General features: G+C 39.3%; 1 protein-coding gene across 2 annotated transcripts; it reads left to right on the top strand.

Annotated features, from left to right (window-relative positions):
* Nucleotides 1-18,046, top strand: si:zfos-911d5.4 (uncharacterized). 2 transcript variants are annotated; one of them, XM_004561198.2, is made up of 7 exons: nucleotides 1-230; nucleotides 643-762; nucleotides 1,750-1,850; nucleotides 2,101-2,249; nucleotides 3,114-3,342; nucleotides 5,074-5,294; nucleotides 16,611-18,046. In XM_004561198.2, the coding sequence occupies exons 2-7, from the start codon at nucleotides 644-646 to the stop codon at nucleotides 16,776-16,778; spliced, it is 987 nt and encodes a 328-aa protein (XP_004561255.1). In that variant the 5' UTR covers nucleotides 1-230; nucleotide 643; the 3' UTR covers nucleotides 16,779-18,046. The 2 variants fall into 2 exon arrangements, with proteins under 2 accessions (XP_004561255.1, XP_004561254.1); XM_004561197.3 differs by having other exon boundaries at nucleotides 3-230; nucleotides 638-762.
* The last annotated feature ends 1,621 nt before the right edge of the window (nucleotides 18,047-19,667 follow it).

The raw sequence follows: 19,667 nt of genomic DNA, 5'->3' as shown, positions 1-19,667 counted from the left end.
CAGGTCTTGCACGTGGTCTGTTGTTTACTTCTTCCAGGAACAGTGGAAGTGCAGCCAGACAGGGGGAGGAGGGGGAGTCGGTAAAATTTTGAAATAGCTGTCCTGGATAGGGTTACCGTGGAGAGGGGGGAAAAGACGCGCAGGCTGACGTTAACGTCGGGAAAATGTCGAACTGAATTCTCTGATGTTTCCATCTTCAGAGGCTCCGTAAACAGCGCGATACCTGAACTGTACGTATTTGTTTGGCGTCAGCATGCCGCTTTGCTCTCGCTCTTTGTTCTCCTCTCTGAGGTTCGTTAAAGTTCAAGCGTCCAAAGACCGTCAACAATGCGGTTAAACCGAGTGTAGCTGTGAGCACGCCGTTAAACGCAAACAGTGCAAATGCTGGAGTGATAAAAGTTTGATTGGACTGAAAAAAGAGAAAAGAAAGGGGGACAAAAGTGTACACAAACATTCTGTTTTTACGACAACAAGGGTTTCGGTCTCCAGTTTACGAGTTAAGGGAAACATCTCCCGTTACATATAGACAAATCATTTACATTTCCTTACAATGGCGTTGTTTCTGTAAAAATACCCCAACAACTGGAATGCTTATGCTTTTCTTTATTCTCATTTTGTTTATGTGCTTATAATGAAGACTAGAATGTTTCAGCTTGGAAGTCTGCTGAGTCAGCTCCATCTAACCTCCAAAGCGTCAGAAGCTGCCCATGGCCAAATCCCAAAGCAGACACCGACAGTACCTGACTTTTTACAAAGCGTGATGTAAGTATTAGGTCAACTTAAACCTGCACTAACCTTAGTCGTACAGTTAGTGTGTGTCAAGTAAAGTACAGGGATACACTGGCAGTGGTAAACCCCCAGGGGCACAGTTTATTTGGGGGGGGGTCACTGGGCCCTAAATGGGGCTTAGAAATGATTGAAGTCCAGATCTGTCTTTTTCTTGATGCATCATATTAAAGGTGTAGCACCTGTACTCTAAGGAGCAGCGGAAGAGTCTACCCTTAAACTAGATCTTGGTCCCATTAGGTAAGAGTGTGGTGGAGAGGTGCTTTTCTACTTTATTTCAGCACAGAGTGCTTTATTGAGGCAGTAAAGTGAAGTGAGTTGCAATACAGTCCAAATCAGAAATTCTAAAAACTGTAAAGGAATTTTATTTTGTATAGTTTCCCTTTTTTTGTAGCAATATAGAAGATTTGTGTTCATAAAACAATGAAATAAAATAAAATAAGATACTTTAAATTTAAGAGACAGAATAATTCTGTAACATCTGAGAAAAAGTGGCTGTGGTCCTGCCTACCATTACAGGTAATGCATCAACCAAACCCCCAGCTAGCAGTATTGTGGGCAATAAAGCCCATAATCTTTGTTTTGTTTTTTTGGTTAAGTTGGGTAGAGTTGTCCCTTATAACAATCTTTGCCTGTAATTACTGTTCCCCTACCCATCACTGAAATCCATCCTCTGCCCATGCACTTCACTCTGAGCATTGCAGTGTCTTTCACCTCATTGTTCTTGTCCATCGCCTACAACCTGCAACCCTAACACTGGTGTCCACAACCTGTGACAGCACCCAACAGCATAATAGTGGAGATGGAGCAGCTTATGGTGATCTAATATAACCTCTATGGGGGTAGCATTGGTGGAGTTTAAAGGCAAAATGATAATTTATCACTATTCTGCTTGCAGCTTGTACCACTGTGCTCAAGTGGAATAACAAAAATATATATTTTTACCATTTACTTCCTCTGTAGGAAACTCACCGGGCTGAAAAAGGAATATGTTTTCTGTAATCTGCGTATCCCCGACCAGCTTCAGACAACCAAAGATGACATCAACCTTGTTATCCTTTCAGGTGGGTATCTGCTGAAGAAATGCATGGAATAATATGTGAAAATAATATGCATATGACATAGGGATGTAAGATTTAGCATCTCCATCTAAATGTTTAAGATTATTTAAGCGGACAACAGTTTTTGTAATCGTCTATTTTGCTGCATGCTACGAATTAAATGGCTTTAGGAAGGATAAGTTATATTCTAACAATAACACTAATATTATAAGACTAGTGACAAGGATTAATGTTTCTTGATCTCTTTGCTAAGGTCATGGGATCTTCTGCATAGATGTTAAACCCTGGAGAGGCACAGTGTCTGCTCACAACCAAAACTGGCATGTGCAAGTGAAAGAAGAGGACCAGAACTTTACCAATACGTGCATTGAGCAGATTGAAGATCCACTCAAAGCTATCATGGTAAAAATTTTTTTAAAAAAGACAAGTTTTATCTGAAATGTTGCAATGGCTCCATGAAAACCTAAATGTCAAACTGTCTGGCACACTTGAGTCCAAGGTCCAACCAATTGTCCAATACACTGTTTTCATCCAAACTGTGGTCGGGTTAAGAGATTCTGAGTCACTATAACAATTTATATGGAAATTTTAAATACAGAAGTGCTTCCTAAACTTCCTAAGTGGGCACTCTTCATTTGAAAGGCCATAATTGTATTCACGGTTTGAGGAGGGTGGGGGTGGGGGGTGGGAATGAAAGCAGGCAGGTGCCTAAACACAGCTGTCACCTTATGTGGCTGGGTCTGTTAGGAGTCATTCATTTCCATTTCTATAGATGCTCAAATTGGACTTGAAGCTTGACAGAACAGTTCAATGGCAAACACACACTGCAATATTGAAACGTGTTCTGCGTGAATTGGATCTATTAACTTCATTAATCTACACAAAACACGACAAATTTGAGGTTACATAATTTCTCTAAATGGGCCCTCTTTGAAATTTAAAAGTACAGTGTGTGATTCAGGTCATTGCAGGAGGAATGTTGAGACATCCTGTGAATGTGAGCGCATGCTAAACTTGATGAGTCTCAGCATTGTTCACGTAAATACTGGAACATTTAATAAGTTAATCGGCTGGCCTTTAAATTCGATAACTGCTGAACATTTTGCTACTTTTCTCCAGGTGTTTTATGCAAAGTGGATATCAGTGTTGGATGAAACAAATCATCTTTTTAACCAAAACGATCCAGGCGTCTGAAAAGGTTTTTATTACTTAGATACTAATAAAGAAAATGAAATAATAAGTATCTACCTAATGTCTGTCTCTTAGACTAAAACAGCAAACTTATGCAGTCATTTGAAGAGGAGTGGAGTGTCTGTGCGCCAAAGTCTCTTCTTCCCCAGAATCATCTTCCTCTCACCAGATTGTGAACTGGATAAGGAGCTGAGGAAGAAGAGGGAGCTGGTCTCCCACAGCCAAATAGAGGACTTCCTCAAATCTTTCAAGGAGGGCTATATTGCCTGGATATCAGATGCGGTGACGCCTTCCTGGATCTCTGGTGAATATGCATTAACACTTCGCTCAGTGTTCCAACACATTGCAAAAAGAACTGATCTATAATAACACGATATATGTCTGTTATTATGTCCTAAAACTTGTGAAAATATCCACTGCTGCCTAAAGTTCTGGTGGAATCAATCAAAAATTTACAGACACTCATCATGGGCATGAATGTCTTGGTAATTTGTACAGCATACATTTATCAATTTTTAATTTATTTAGGATTTTCTCTAATCCATACATGGCCAAAGTATCAATACAGGCCTAATATAAACATATACCCCCACTAATATTTGGTTAACTGTTCCTTAGTAAGTTCCACACCTTTGATTGCCATCAACAAGTGTCTTGCATAATTCTGCCTGGATATATGTTTAAATTCTATCGTCCCGATAACGATATAAATCACAAAAACATTTTCTGTAAATTCTGTGAATCTCGGGCAGCTCGACTTGCGGGAAGTGTTTCCAGCTGCCCGTCAGGTACCTGGAGTCGAGTGTTTTAACCGATGCATGAAACGATACATTTTTGGACATAAGTTGTAACGGCCGCCGTTTTCTTTGTGAGTATTTATTACACGGCGCGCTGCGGGGAAAAGCCTGTTCTTACGTTTGAGTCTAAGGTTTATTTTTTAGCACCTGGCGGCTCTTTTTTGCTTCTCATCCCTAAATAATCTGCTCTTTCACGTGATTCAGTTTATTTTGAAAAGTCTCAACAGGATCTTGAGCTTTATTGTGAAAGGTTTATGTGGAACATAAACAAGCAGACACGCAATCTGTCCTTAGTGTGGTTATATTAAATATAAGAGAAAGAGAGAACTTTAAGAAATTAATATAGCCACTACAGTGACCATCAAAACGGAGAAAAAATATTGCCGTAAACAGTTTATTTTGAGACGCCACGAAACAAATGATAGCGTAAAATTAAAGATAGACGTTTTTATATCGTCATCCGATATATATCGTTATATCGAACAGCCCTATCATCCACTTTGTGCAATACACGACTACCGCTGGCAGCAAAACAGCCCTAGAGAGTGATGCTACCACCAACAGGATAGTGATGCTAGCATTCTAGCAATTTCTAATTCATGGCAGGCTTGGTGGTTCCTGAGTTGGTCCTGAGCATGGTAACCATTTTCTTCTCATTTGGCAAAGATGTCATACATTTGAATAACTTGTACTTTCATACAGTTGTTTGAGCTGATGGTCTTGGAATCTGCAGTTTACCAATCCCTCCAAGAGACCATCTCAACTTCTGTAACTTTATAGTGCTCCTTAGATCTTCACTGAGTTCCTTCTCCATTGTTCTACGTGTTGATCAATCCAACGAGAGCTGTCAAACATATCCTTTTTATGAGAAAGAGAAACTTAGTTGGCCTTGGCCTTGTCAAGTTAAAAGACATCGTATAATTTTTAGCACTACTTATTAAAATGTTGAAGTAAATGTATGTATAGATTTTAGCCTTTATTTATACTTTTGACCGTGTGTGGATTAGAGGCAATCCAAAATCAATTCACAATTGTGAACCCCTTGTTTTATGAAGATCTATGCTGTGCAATTATTCCAACCTGTAAACAGAACAGTTCAAAGAAATCATTTACGACCCAAATTACCATGACATTCATGGGGTTTTGTAAACTTCTGACTTAAATTTAGCAATAATTATGACTAAATTGGCAAAGGCTCATAAAAAGCCAGTTAAACTTGTGTTTTTCTTGACCTGCAGGTCATCTGTCGTACAGGCAGATGGAATCAGTGCGAGACGTCCTGAGGAGGGTGGGAACGTGGGATTTGGTGCGGCTGCACTGTGGCGAGCAGCTAAAAGGAGACTTCCAGAGCTGCCCGTATATCGCTCTCAACCGCCAGGAGACGGACACCCTCGAGTTTTCCAGTGTCAAGACCCTTTCTGCTGACTCGCTTTGGGCCCTGCTGGGACACGTTCCTCAGGTCAGTCCACTACTGTGGTTCTGATGAACCAGTCACAAACATAAACGCCATTTGTAACTTGGGATCGAATGCTTTGTCCAAATGATAATGTGAAGCATCACGCTCATCATGAACCAGCAGGTGGCAGTAGCACTTTATGACTGCCTCCATCAATTATCCTCTGTTGTTCTGGTAACTGGAAAAACACAGGTTTGATTTGTGCTGAAGACCCCCAAAACATGACACCAATTTCACAGTTATTTGAATGCAATTAGGATAATTTCTGTTTAGAAGTATGAGAAAATTACTGTATAAACACAGATGAAGTGATACAGTTTAGCAATTAAGATAAGAAAGTGAACCGTTTTTTTTTTTTGTTTTTTTTCACCACACCACAGAGAGCGGTCTAACTGAGTACAGTGTTCAGCATTTAGATATAAATTAATTTAAATTGTACTGACCAATTTTCCAAACAAATGCTTTTTTCACAAAATGTAAATTTGGTTCTTTTTTTTTTTTTTTAAACCAGTTCGACCACCTACACTCTTTCTCTCTCAGATCATTTTAATGGACACCCTGGGTGTTATTGAAGCGTTAGGGCAGGTATTTTGTTTGCATCACAGTAATTTGAGCTGATTAAAATTGATTTTATGTTTTGGGTTAATAAGCAGATTTCATTCAGACTCGGTAAATGTTGCCTCTCGGGATGCGATTGGCAAATCTTAGCAGTCACTAGAGCAATGACCGAAAAAGGTGGTTTATATAGAAGTTAAATTGCAATGATGATAGAACGTTAGATTCACACACAAAAAATGTCATTTCGTTACATTTTCTTTTCTTCCAAAAAGCAGGATCGAACCTTTAATTATTTTCACTTGGCAGTGGTGCCTCTTTTCTGCTTGTCAGTTAACTAAATGTTACCTCTTTAAAGACCAGCGAGTGCGACCCAGCTCAGCATCCATTACAGATTCACACCCACCCTCGAACACCCAGACACTCAGCCTGCGATGTCCATGCAAGCCTGCTCAGGCATTAGTTTGCCCCCACCACCACCCAGCACCCCAGACTGTATGTACTCTCCCCCCTCGCCTCCAGCTGCTGTGTATTTGATACATGACCCAGCAGTCATTAGACAGTCTCCAGTGGGCTCTTTCCTTGCCCAGGGGGACACAAAACATGACAAGAAAATATATTATTTTCAAAGAGATATTTGCAAATGGAGGCACAGTGATGCAAACCTCATCCTCATATTAAAAACAAAAAAAAAGGAAATTGGAGAATAGATGGTTAATATGCTTTTGTGAAATTGGTTTTATTTCTCTGATCGGTTTCTAGGTGTGTTGATGCAGTCCGCACCGGGGGAAATCGACTTTAATATTTGGAGGTTTTGCCTTTTTAATTCACTGTGTCACCTACTTTGTCTTTAGGAGAGAAAAAAATGCTCTCTGCTCATGTGCAGCAGCTGCCAGGGGAAGTTTGGGGGGGCAGCAAAGAAACCTGATAGCTACCCCCATTTTCAGAGCCTACAAATAATGCATGCTTTTGATTTTTTTTTTTTTTTAACTTGTAAACACAGGCTAGAAGATCTCCAACATGACCTACGATTTCTCTCGGGCATCTGTTAGGTTGCATGAAGTGGCACCAGATGCATTCAGAAAGCTGCCATGGAGGCAGTAGGTGTGTATTCTGTGAGCGCAGGCAATTACTCTGCAGAGAATGGGATGTCTACATGCACCAAAGTGGAGAATGATTGAGTGGAGTGGCTGTAATTTATTAATTATGGTCTATATTCTTAGACCACGGTTCTGGCTTCATTCAATTTGTATGGATTGAGGGGTAATTACGGTGTGTGTGTGTGTGTCTGTGTGTGTTAAGGAGAAAGAAAGAGCTGAAGATCTATTCATGTCATAATTTAAAGTGCAGGTTACTTGTGATATTCATCTTCATATTGTCCCCTCTTCTAATAAGGCCAGTTCATATAATGCAGTTTATTCAAGAGAAGACCCTGATTTAAAAAAAAAAAAAAAAGTTTCTGACTTGCAGTCAGCCTATACAGAGCATCTATTAATTGCAGAGCTGTGAAGCAACAATTAAGTTCTTTTGAGCGTAACTTGACTACACAGCCCCTCCTAGCTGATTAATAGAGGCAAAGCCGGTAGGTGAAAATCTGCAAATTCACAGACAACATCTTGGCTAACGGAGAATGGTACAAATAATCAGATCTCGGTTGCCGGAGATACATCTCGTCTCCCTGACGAGCTACAGATTCCACACAAATGTAGCTTGTTAATTTAACTCCACCATGACATTCCTCTCCATTTGGCCATCTCCCAGGCTGCACGCGTCACGGGCCTGTAATGGACAGCTGGTGCACTTGGTGCTTAGCACAGAAAAGGCAGAGAGGGTAGACATCAACTGCTTTGTGTGATAATGAATGGAGGCACACAAAAGGCCAGGAGCAGGCCATTTACAAAGCCTGCAAATTCTGCTGTCTAAATAGATAATATTGTCAGCCACTGTGTCTTTTGGGGTTTCTTTTACTGTAGTGAAAAAAACAGCATTCACCCCTTTGAGGTAAATATATGCCTTCCCCATTACTCTTACTTTCAAATATTTATGATAATCATTAGAAACCATATTCTATGTGTTCTGTGTGAGCATGGCTATAACTCCACTTATCAAAGGATCTGTTTCACTAAAAGAAAAAAAAAAGAAAGAAGACAACTGTAGTTTTTTTTTCAGTTATGCAAAATTAAACAAAGCACACTTTAAAGTTGTGTCACTGAGACTACAATTTAGGCGCTAATTTCAGATTCATAGCTCACTTATTTCATTGCGTACCCAACAAGCCTGTAGGGACGCAGTGCGTAGGATGATATCTCCATTGTGGAAAAGTTTTCAAAGAAAAGTTTTTAGATTGATTTTTTTTCTAGAAAGAAAGATCTATTGGTTGCATTGCATTTCCCCAGCAGAGATGAAAATTATGTGGACACTACCATGATGTTCAGATTTCTGTAATTGGAGGATCGCTCTCGAAAGGAAACTGGAATTGGAAATAATTCGCGCCAAAGAGCGTGTAGGAAGCTACGGAGGAAAAATAACCATGCAATTACGCATGAGAAGAGTGCTGCAGAATCACAAGTGTCTGTAATGAACTAGTGAAGACACCGGCACTTATACAGTGGAAGGCAATGATAAAAGCTGCCTTGTAATAGCATGTGATTAAACTTAGTAAAAAAAAAGAAAAAAAAATCTATTTTTTCACTCGAGCACTGAACCGCAGTGAAGAGTCCCGTGGAGAGATTCTGCATCTGTCAATTTGAAGATGACTCAATGTGTTTCCTCCAAATTCATCACCCAGCATGCAGTTCCAGTCATTTTAGAGGGCTCTTCAAGTGCTCTTTTGTTAATTTAGTTAAACATGAAACGTTAGAGTTCATGTTTTACACATTCCTACTTAACACAGGTGGAGTTTGAGTTTCACTAAATTTGAATACATGTTTAAGATTAAGCTCCAAGCCATTATTATTCATTAGCAAATAATTTCCGTGAATGTGGAATGAGCCCGGGTTTGCAGGGCACTGTGGGTAATAATATCTGCTCTACTGCATGCATATATATAGAATATTGTTAATTTGTATACTTTGTCTAGAAAATACAGCGCGTGCATTAATAGGGTTTTGTAATATGGTTGCAGTAACAGGATTTTCTTTTTAAATATGTTAGCACCATTAATATGAAGTTCCATGCAGTGAACTGTATTTCAGGGCGATTCTTCACTCAGTTCAAATATCCGAATGTTCAGCTATGTAAAATATTCACTTGAACATTTTCAACATTCAAATGTTGAATTGAAAGCATAATAAATATTGCATAGGTACATTTTAAAAAATTAGAAGATCAAAACTCTGTCTTTGATTCTTTTGCAAGATAAATAAAGAATTAGAACGAATTTTTTTCCCTTTTTTGTGCAGTTTTACAATTAAACAACAACAAAAATAAAGTATTTTGAAATGAAAATCATTAGCTATGTCCCTTACTATATGATTCTGTGATCACCTGTGAAACCATTATTGAATTGTTGCACAATCCTTTGTCATAGCACATTTAATAAGACCATGTAAGCTTCATAGATATCTTTTTTTCCCCCAGTTCTGTGACATTATCTAATTTGGCATTAAATGCTGGTTTTAGTATTTAAAAGAAACTTTTCTGCGGTCATTGGCCAACATGTTCATTTTTATCTCTGTAGGCTCAGTTATTTGTTTTATGGATTCAGGATATTAGAGTGATCCCCGCAGCATAGGTGCTAAGATATGATCAATAGGGATTCATGAATAATGAAGAGGCCGAGTGGAGCAGAGGCACTTAATTACAGCTTCGAAAGCCATTCTCGTTAATTGAGGAGAATAAAGGTGCTGAAGTGGCTTAAACGGCAAAAACTGTAATTTTTTTAAATTATTAAAAAAAATTTTTTTGTCACGTTTCTTTTTTTAAATTACAGCAAGCCTCTACCTGAAAGCCAGATGGATCCAAGTTCTCACCTTTGTTTTCAAATAGATACATTTGTATTTTATATTTAGTTTATTTTTGTTCTCAGGCTTTCTTTGACCATTTGTGAGCAGACTCTCATTCTTTTAATGTAAATGCTAATATGCTGCATATCCAGACAGTGTGTGACTGCTGTGCACTGCAGATACAGTATATAATTGACAGCCCTGCCATCTGTTACAGTTATGTGAAATTATGGATAAACTAGTTAACAGACACTTTGGCCCATTGTCTGTTGTTTTGATAATCACCCTTAATAACGGACGGCATCAATATGGTCTTTAAACCTGATTTGGGAGTTAATGGAGTCAGATGGGGGCAGTCAGTGTATGCTCTGGGGGTAATGCTGTTAGAGATGTTCGTAAAGAGCAAATTAAATCAGTCATAGATTGTGCCCTCTCAAGTCAGCCAGACAACCAGACCTATTGAGGAGAAAAAGGAGGGGGATTCATATTTTAACCTCTCGCAGAAAATGCACTTATGTGGATGGAAATACAGTCAGAGCTGGGTGACTGCATGCAAATGGTTATTGCCCAGCCCTAATGGCTTCCTGTTAGCTGAGGCAGGTTGGAAGGGGAGTCATATCTAATCGGAACTTAACCGGGCATTTTTTAAAAATATATATAATTTATTTATTTCTTTTTGTGGCCTCAGACGAGCACAGTGATTAACATGGACAGTAATGTCACCACCTCTATCTTAATGGATAGGGTTGGGAGTCAAATAGAAACTCGTGATATGATTCAGTACGTTACCCAAGATAACATTGGTATCACAGTACAGCCATTCCAAGATTCATATAAATGAAAGGAAAAAAAACAACAAAATACAGAATTTAAATGTTTAAATGAATTGATATTCACTTTATGTCTCTAGCTCTCTGATTTGCTCTGATACGTTTCATGGTATAGATTCAACAAGGTGCTGGAAACATTCCTCAGATGTTTTGATCCATATTGAAATGATAGCAGCACACAGTAGCTGCAGATTTTTCTGCTTGCACAACTATGATGCAAATCTTCTGTTCCACCATATCCCAAAGGTGCTCTATTGGACAAAGGTCTGGTGACTGTGCAGGCCCTTCAGTGAACTCACTGTAATGTTCAAGAAACTAGTTTGGGAGAGGTTTGTGACATGGTGCATCATCATTATGGAAGAAGTAACCATCAGAAGATGGGTCAGCAACAGTACTCGAGTAAGATGTGCCATTTAAATGATGCTCAGTTGATACTATGGGCTCAAAAAGGTATTCTCAAAAGAATATCCCCCAACCCATTATACTGCCACTGTCAGCCTGAATTGTAGATGGACTAATGCTTTCATTTTGCCAAATTCTAGCCCTCTATTCAAAGCTCTCTTTCCTAGCGGTTCATGTCCCGCTCATGAAGGATCTGGTGTTTTGCACGCCTTCCTCCACTTCTTCCTATCCAGAGCGTCTTCTGGTGTGACATTCGCAGCCTTCATATCATTTTTGATTCGGTCCATCCAGAGCTTTTTTTTTGGTCTTCCTCTTGGCCTGTTACCGGTCTAATCGTTGGGCTGTTTTAGCGATGGAGTTCTCATCGCTAGGGACTACGTGGCCGTACCATCGGAGCCTCGACTCTCGCATCTTGTCCGTGATTGCCACTTCCCATCGTTTCTTGACGTCTTCGTTCACTCATTCATCACTAACATTTTTCCAATCTTCTACTGCCCAGTTTTGGTGAGCCTGTGCAAACGGTAGCCTCAGTTTCCTGTCCTTAACTGATAGGAGTGACACCAGGTTGTGGTCTTCTGCTACTCTTACCCATTAGCTTTGAGGTTTTAAATGTTGTGTCATCAGAGATGTTCTTCTATGTGCTTTGATTGTAACAAGTGGTTATATGGCAGTCTGGCCATTCTCCCCTGATGTCTGGTATCAACACAGCCATTCCTGATGCCCGTTTTGACCATTTGCAGGTCATCTTGACCATGTCTACACGCTTAAATGCATTGCTGTAGTGTGACTGGCTGATTAGCTGTTTGCATTAATAAGCAGTTTAACAGGTGAATTTAACTCAGTGGGTGAATGTATTGTAGAGATAGAGATTGGACTCAGAATATGGGATGCTGTTTACATTTCTTTTCTTTTTTCTTTTTTTTAATATCTTGTAACCTCAAAAAATTAGCAGGTAAAAACAAAATCTATTATGTATTAAATTAGAATAAAGCTGGCTTATTTAATTTAGCCGCTTCTATGGGGGGGGGACGACACTTTTGGCTGATTGTTAATCAGATTCTGTTTTGTGTCTTAATGGAAAATCATTGAGTCAGATCATCAAGATCATGACTTGAGTTGAATCAAATTACCGCTGGTAGTCACTCACTCAACAGATTGTTAATATATTCACCTTCTGAGCCAAACCACACAGTGCTTACCTAATTGCCTTGCAAACCATTTTTGGTCCATTTCCATGACATTTGGCCCATCGACAAAGAGGTTTGGTGCACCAAAGGTGTGTTACTCAGTGTCCCCCCCCCCCTCTGTCCGTGTCTAGTGAGACACGAAGTGGAACAAAGAGCCCGTCGTCTGAAGCTGGTGTGGCTTTACGCTCACTCAGAGTTCACCTGAAACACTGCACCATGGCTCCAGGTAACAGCCTCTGCTGACTGATACACCGCTGGGATTCTTTGACTTTATCAGGGGAAGAATCTGAACTTTGTGAATGGCAATACATGCAGGTGGTGACATGTCCCTACCCAATTACACAGTTCCTCGGATTTGTCATACCTGTCAGACCTTAATGACCAGTAAATACATTTATACAGAAATAATTCTGTAGTCACAATTAAACATCATTGATTCATGTTGGTTTTATTAGCAGAAGTGATTTAGGATGCCTGAACGGTCTTTAAAAGAACTAGCTCTGAATCTGTACCGTGGAGATCCCTGCAGATGGGAGATAAGGAAACCACTGGAGATGTCTATCAGCAATTTGCATGGAGAAGTTTTCAGAGAATGAGTTGTCTTGTTGAGTATAAGAGGTTAAAAGGTGAACAGTGAACCAGACATAGGATTTATGACTAGTAGCAGACGGTAAATAAGAAGAATGAGTTTGTCTTGTTGAAATGTGAGGAGTGATGTCATTCACATGGCTTCTGCGACACTGAAAGTGAGAGGGAGATCAGGGTAGACACCGTTAGGTGAGCTCTCAGCCCTTTGTGTGACACCCAGCCTTAGCCCCAAGGGTCTTGTTCTTTCCATGAAATGCACCATTTTGGCCTGCTGGTGCTTGAAGTAGCGATGGTTCCCTTACAATTGTGAACAAATCACAGAAAAACCTAATACCTAATTTTAGTGACTTTAAAGTGTTCGTTTTGGCTTATTGGAGAGTGTGTCGCCGTGACACGTTGCAATACATCTTAAGTGTCGGATAGAGATTGCACTTTAAATGACATTTTGGTTTCTATCAGCAGCTACTTTACTTTTTTTTCCTTCTGCTGCAAGTCAGATACAGCATGATCTTTTACTCTTTAACACACCCTCTCATTCACTTGAGGGATAACATGCAGTGACAGTTCCTGTACCTGGCACGTGGTCCGTGCTGAGCAACATCTGGCAGGCAGCTTGTCTAGACCACACAGAAACTTGTTTTGCTCTTTTGTATTTGAAATCTGTAGCTTACCTACTTGGTAACTATTGTTTGGCGGATGATGCCGCAGAAATGGACGATGATGAATTTAAATGGCTGTAAATTAAATTTGACACAATTCATCTCTACGCTAACATTCTCAGACAGGATTTATGTATACTCCAAAGCAACCACGGGCAGCAAATTAGCATGGTTGTTACTGTAAATATGTTTCTTAATATAATTTGCAGGATTGTTCTGCGGCGGGTTTTATAGCTTCCCTGCTTCAGTGTGGGTTTTATATTGTCTGCCTCTTGTGCACTACAAGTATGGAAGTACTCAACTTTGGCTCCATTAAATCAGCTAATTGCTGATTATGAACTATTGCGCTGCGCTGTGATTTGTTAGAATAATTCCTTTCTGATGTCTTTGTCTCGGTTTGTGTGCCTCTCTGCCACCAGCTGTCATTAAGCTATTTTTTCATGTATCCCAAATTAATAGACACTCACTCACTCTGAAGTGTCTGATGCTATTGTAGCAGAAGCCACATGGCATTTGGCCAAGGCTGCAATATAAGATGCAATTGTTTAGCTTTTTTTCATCTTTATCCCTGTTTTAATGCACAGTAATAAGTAAGTAAATGCTGGAAAGATGTGTGTCTGAAATCGCAGTGGCCTTTGTTGTAGATAATTAGGTTAGCAGCAAGAGTGTGCAGGTGTTGAGGGTGTACTGTGTGCTCATGTTGTGTTATCGACTTGCTCATATTCGTAGGCTGTCAGGGGTGTCGCACTTTCCATCAGCCCCAAAGCTCACCAACCTCTTCACTATTAAAATGATCACTTTCAATAGCAGACAAAGGAAAGAGGGAACATATCTAGTGCAGGGTATTTTCCCCACCTCTAATGCTTATCTGCCTTTTGATGTCGGCGTAATAAAAGGCCTATTGGGCTTTCACAATGACCTGCAAAATGGACAAGGGCCGATATACTGGGCTCTGACTGTCGCTACCATTAACTAAAAGGCCCAGACATTATGGAGAGCCGGGGATGAAAGTACATGGAAAAAATAATAATAATTGAAAAATTGCCTAATGCTAAAGTGAAAGAAAATGGAACTGTGAAAAGGCACTGTAATATTCTGTTATCCCCGGTAAATGCAGCCAAACAAGAGATGCAGCAAGGCATTCTTTTTGAAATGGATGTGGTTCAATTACCTGCATGTCTAAATCTAGTTAAGGCTTCCATTGTCGGGCTCGAAACATAACAGGCAGTTTTTGTAGTGTTAAAGCGTATTATGCCCTACAACCTACATAGAATCAAGAGAGGTATGACTCCATTCAAGATGCGGAGGGAATTAAAATTCACAGTGAGACCGAGGTTAATTTATTATTTAGTCTGTTTCGGGCTACCGTTTGGATCACTGTTCTAACAGAGTTCGAGCTCAATATTCGAACAAGCTTGAAAAGAACGTTTCTAAATATGTTTTAAGGAGTATTGAAGGATTAGCATCCAATAGAAGCAGAATCTGGTTTGTTTTACTGTGTAAAACAGTTGACCTAATTCAGACTAGACTAGGCCATGCAGACGGGCATTATATTGATGAACAAAACTAGCAGACTGGCAAATATTTTACTAGTTTTACCTTTTCTTATATAATTTATAATTTCTTTGATATTATGTATTATTTATATATTCAGTTATAAGACACACAAAACCCAACCTGTAAACCTTGAGTTTGATGTTTAAGTAAATGCCTTAATGTTGGTGTTGTCTGTGATAATCTAAAAAAAGAAAAACATGTGCCTTTACCCTGTAATTTAAAAAAAGATAGTAATATAGTGCATGTATTATTTTGTTTGGTCAATAATTTAAGATCCCAGTTGTAATACACATTGTACACATCTTACCTGAAATGTACCTGCCCACTGATCAGTTAACCTCAAACTGCTGACTTCATGGTAAATAACTGAACGTCTATATTTAAATCTGTTCTGTATATAATACATGAAAAATTAACAACTACAAAAAATGTCAAATTAAAAATACAGTTTTACAATTTATAACATTTTAAAATTTACATGGGGTCATGCAGTCTTGGTGGTCGTCAGGAACGCCTTCTACTTTACCATAATTAATCATCATCTGTTGAGCTATATGTCTGTGATATCCAAGAACTTTATTTCTAATTCCACATTCCATATTTAGAGGTAAGTCAGATACAGATTTCGGTATTATAATACATCTTTAAAAAAACAAAACATAGATGGTAATAATCGCTGTATGCGTGTCAGTGTTGGCGCAAGGTTTCATTCAAGATTGGCCCAGCAGTTAAGGATGGGAGGAGATGGGGTGCATACAGATATATATGCATACGCTACAATTATTTTAGTAAGGTTTACATATTATAAATTGATTCTATAGTGTTGTGGTTTACACATTCAATTGCCAAGTCGCTGGTTTTATTCTAGCGCAAGACATAAATCCCTTTTTGGGTCGTGGCATCTGCCGTTAAAACTCATATGCAGAGACACCCATTGTAACAAGGAGCAGGTGAAAGTACCTTCATTCAACATTGTTATAAACTGATACAGTGATAACAAAAGAAACTGTAGATTTTCCAGCCATGAAAAACATCATTACCTGAAGTACTACTTTAGTACGTTGCAGGTGTGATGCATCTAAATATATACCAGTACCTTCTACTTCAGTTTTATAGAGAGCTTAAAAGACAACAGCTGAAAAACCTCATTCAAAATGCAATTCACTGCATCAGTAACTTAAAATCCAACAGTGGAACAGACTTTCTTTCTGAGTTATATGTTGTAGATGGTATTGGAAATTAAATTAATCTGGAAGTGACTTTATGATTCGGCTCTATACAAATTCATATAGTTATCATGTAGATCATCTTGATGTCTAAAAAAAACCTCCCAAGTATAGTTTATTTTTATCCTATTATTCCTTAGAATACCCACGAAGTATAATAGATTGCCAAATCTAGACTTCTGGGGAAAGTTGACCTCAAGGTAAACAAAGATGTTTACTTTCTACACCAATAAAATAAGTCATTTTTTCCACCGGGCAGAATGACTTTCTCCCCCCCACCCCACCACCACCACGTAGGTTGTATACACGGTCCTAAAACCAAGAAATATCCAACAAAATTTCTAATTATTTCTCTCTTTGGCACTTTGCAGGTAACCGTTAAAATGTATAAGCGTGGATCTAACAGCTGGCTGGGGAAGTCCCTGAATGCCACCACCACCATCCCCTCCAACACCTCTGTGATCTTCAGGATCAGCGGCGAAGAATCAGATGCTAAAATCCCAGCAAACGCCATTCACAGCATCACGCTCAGCATATGACTGTGTGGAGATAATACAAACAGGATCGCCATCGCAACATGGCACTGAAGAAGCAAGGGGAAGAAAAATTGCTTACTTGTGTATAGCATTTTTTAAAAACTGAGTGCATTTTAACATGCAGTGATTGTACTTTGCAATATTGTAGGACTTCCAGATGTTTTTATGTGCGCATTTATCGGGGAAAAAAGGAAAAAGAAAAAAGGTCCCATTTGCCAATTTCCCTGATTCTCCTTAGTGACAATATTATGTTAATGTAGATGGTTTCAGACAATTAGCACGATTAGCTTTCTCTTGTTTTGAATTTCTAGAGCTGGCCCACACTTTACACTAGCCATTAATTAATCATTATGCAAGCTGATTGTGTCACACCGATTTAGGACTGAAGTGTTTAATGTGTTAATTGTGGTGGTTAAAAACCGGTGGCCTCTGGCACGTCGAGGGCCGAGGATGTAACTGCCTCTGTGGGTTTAATCGGAAGTTATTTACGGTCTGTTTAGACAGTGGAACTGTAAGGTGCTTTATTAATATGCTCCACCGCACGGAGGAGATGATAACTATTCAAGAGCACACAGGCACAGCAACCAGCACCATTCATAACTGTGTCTGAGTCACTTTCCATCAGTTGCCCAGGCTTCCACAGCTGCGCTAACAGCTAGCAATTGCATTTACTGGGCCTGGCAGTGGTCATAATGAAGTTATTCCCAACAGGATATCAGTGCCTTTAGCTAACAGCTCTCTCTGTTGATGGTATCTTTCTGTATGGCATGTCTACCTGAAACATCATTACACTGTACTCAAGCTACTCGCTTTTTCAAATGTCTGTTTACTGGTTTACCTGAGGGGTAGATCATCTGTAGTTTTAAAGCCATCACTCAGTTGTTTACATTGGTTGCTGCACATTTTTGAGACTGGTTGTTTTGTGGTTTGAGTCAACATTGCTTGAAATTATAGGTGTTTTCATGAATTTATTGCCTATACATATTTAAACCTACATAGTCCTCAGGAACTGTTTTCTCCAAAGCACTTGACAAACAATATTTGCAATATCAGATGGTCTGGTATGGGAAGGACTTCAAGGAAATATCTGATAAGTGGTGGGTGCATGCACGTTTTACTGTAATTTCATTATACATTGAACCATGCTTCTCAGTTGATTTATTCAGGCATGCTTGCTTGATTCATTGGTGTGTGGGGTTTTTAGGTCATTGAGTTATCAAGTGTTATCAAATGTTTGTACCACGTGTTGTTGTAATAAAGAGATGTGATTATTGGTTGGTTCAGTTAGTTATTTTTACCATTTTGGACTGAAGTGGCCTCAACCATCTCTGTCCTATTTTTGTTGTTGTTTGTTTGTTTTATTTCTGTAGTGTCGTTATTGAATCATCTTAGGATACAGCAGAATAACAGGAATGGTTTGGAATCAGCCGATGCAGCTCTATCTCTGTAGTTCTTAGATGTTATGCTGCAGCATTTTGGTTTAAATTCTGGTGTTTTAGAATCCAAACTATCGTAATGTTCTTAATCATCCAAACGTAACAAATGCATATTAGTGTCTCATAACAATTATACACTCCACAGCCACTTTTTTGGGGGTATCTGATCAACTTGGCTAAGAGTTGTCCACCAATTTGAATGTCAGTGTATCGATCACTGACAGCTCTAGTCTGCATGCCAAAGTGTCCTTGGGCAAGATACTGAACCCCAAGTTGCCCCCAGTGTATTTATTCACTGTATGTGCATGTGAATGCTAGAATGTACTTACGCATAGGTACAACTCCTGCATTAATTTTTAGTGGAAAATGCTTTGAGTATACTAAGAAGCATGGTGCCAAATCTAATAAGCCAATCACATGGCAACCACTCTATTCATGTAACTAGGACAACCTGCTGAAGTTCAATCGAGCATTGGAAAAAGTTTTGTTCATGCCAGACGTCAGAGAATGGACTACTTCGAGCTAATAGGAAGGCAACAGTCAACTCAAATAACCACTCATTACAACAACAAGGCATGCAGAGGAGGCACTCTGAACACAAAACACACTGAACTTTGTATCAGATGAGCTACCAGAGCACACCAGGTGCTACTTTTGTCAGCTAAAAACAGGAAACCGAAGCTACAAATCACAATTGCTCACCAAAATTGGATTTTTGCTTTGGCATAAACACGGATGGCTCACGGATCCATCCTGCCTTGTATCGAAGTTATGCTGCTGCTCATACACCATTGCTCGTGTAATGGTTTAATGAAGTCTTCTTGGCCCACTTTGGCTCCTTTAGTACAAATTGTGCATTTTTTAAATGCTACAGCATACTTATCTTCTAATTGTTGCTTCCAGAAGATTAATGCACCATATCATAGGGCTGTGCGATATGACCAAAATCTCATATCCCGATATAAGAATTCTATCGTCCTGATAACGATATAAATCACAAAAATGTAACATTTTCTGTAAATTCTGTGAATCTCGGGCAGCTCGTCTTGCGGGAAGTGTTTCCTGCTGCGCGTCATGTAGCTGGAGTCGAGTGTTTTAACCGATGCATGAAACTATACATTTTTATACATAAGTTGCAAAGGCCGCCGTTTTCTTTGTGAGTATTTATTACACGGCGTGCTGCGGGGGAAAGCCTGTTCTAACGTTTGAGTCTAAGGTTTATTTTTTAGCACCTGGCGGCTCTTTTTTGCTTCTTATCCCTAAATAATCTGCTCTTTCACGTGATTCAGTTTATTTTGAAAAGTCTCAACAGCTTTATTGTGAAAGGTTTATGTGGAACATAGACAAGCGGACACGTGATGCTGTTACCGTCGTTGTTGCTAACCACAACGCATAAAAACAGGCGCTTGTCCGTCTGTAGTGTGGTTATATAAAATATAAGAGAAAGAGAGAACTT

This window comes from Maylandia zebra, linkage group LG8 (genome assembly GCF_041146795.1).
Source record: "Maylandia zebra isolate NMK-2024a linkage group LG8, Mzebra_GT3a, whole genome shotgun sequence".
In the NCBI taxonomy this organism is placed as follows: domain Eukaryota; kingdom Metazoa; phylum Chordata; class Actinopteri; order Cichliformes; family Cichlidae; genus Maylandia; species Maylandia zebra.
The sequence above is the reverse complement of the archived record's forward strand: the minus strand, read 5'-3'. Positions and strand labels throughout refer to the sequence as shown.

Excerpts from the sequence above, each read along its gene's own strand:
- si:zfos-911d5.4 (XM_004561198.2), top strand. The coding sequence starts at position 644 with ATGTTTCAGCTTGGAAGTCTGCTGAGTCAGCTCCATCTAACCTCCAAA. Across the intron at positions 1,851-2,100 it reads CAACCTTGTTATCCTTTCAG|GTCATGGGATCTTCTGCATA; the intron begins GTGGGTATCTGC and ends CTCTTTGCTAAG. Across the intron at positions 2,250-3,113 it reads ATCCACTCAAAGCTATCATG|ACTAAAACAGCAAACTTATG; the intron begins GTAAAAATTTTT and ends TCTGTCTCTTAG.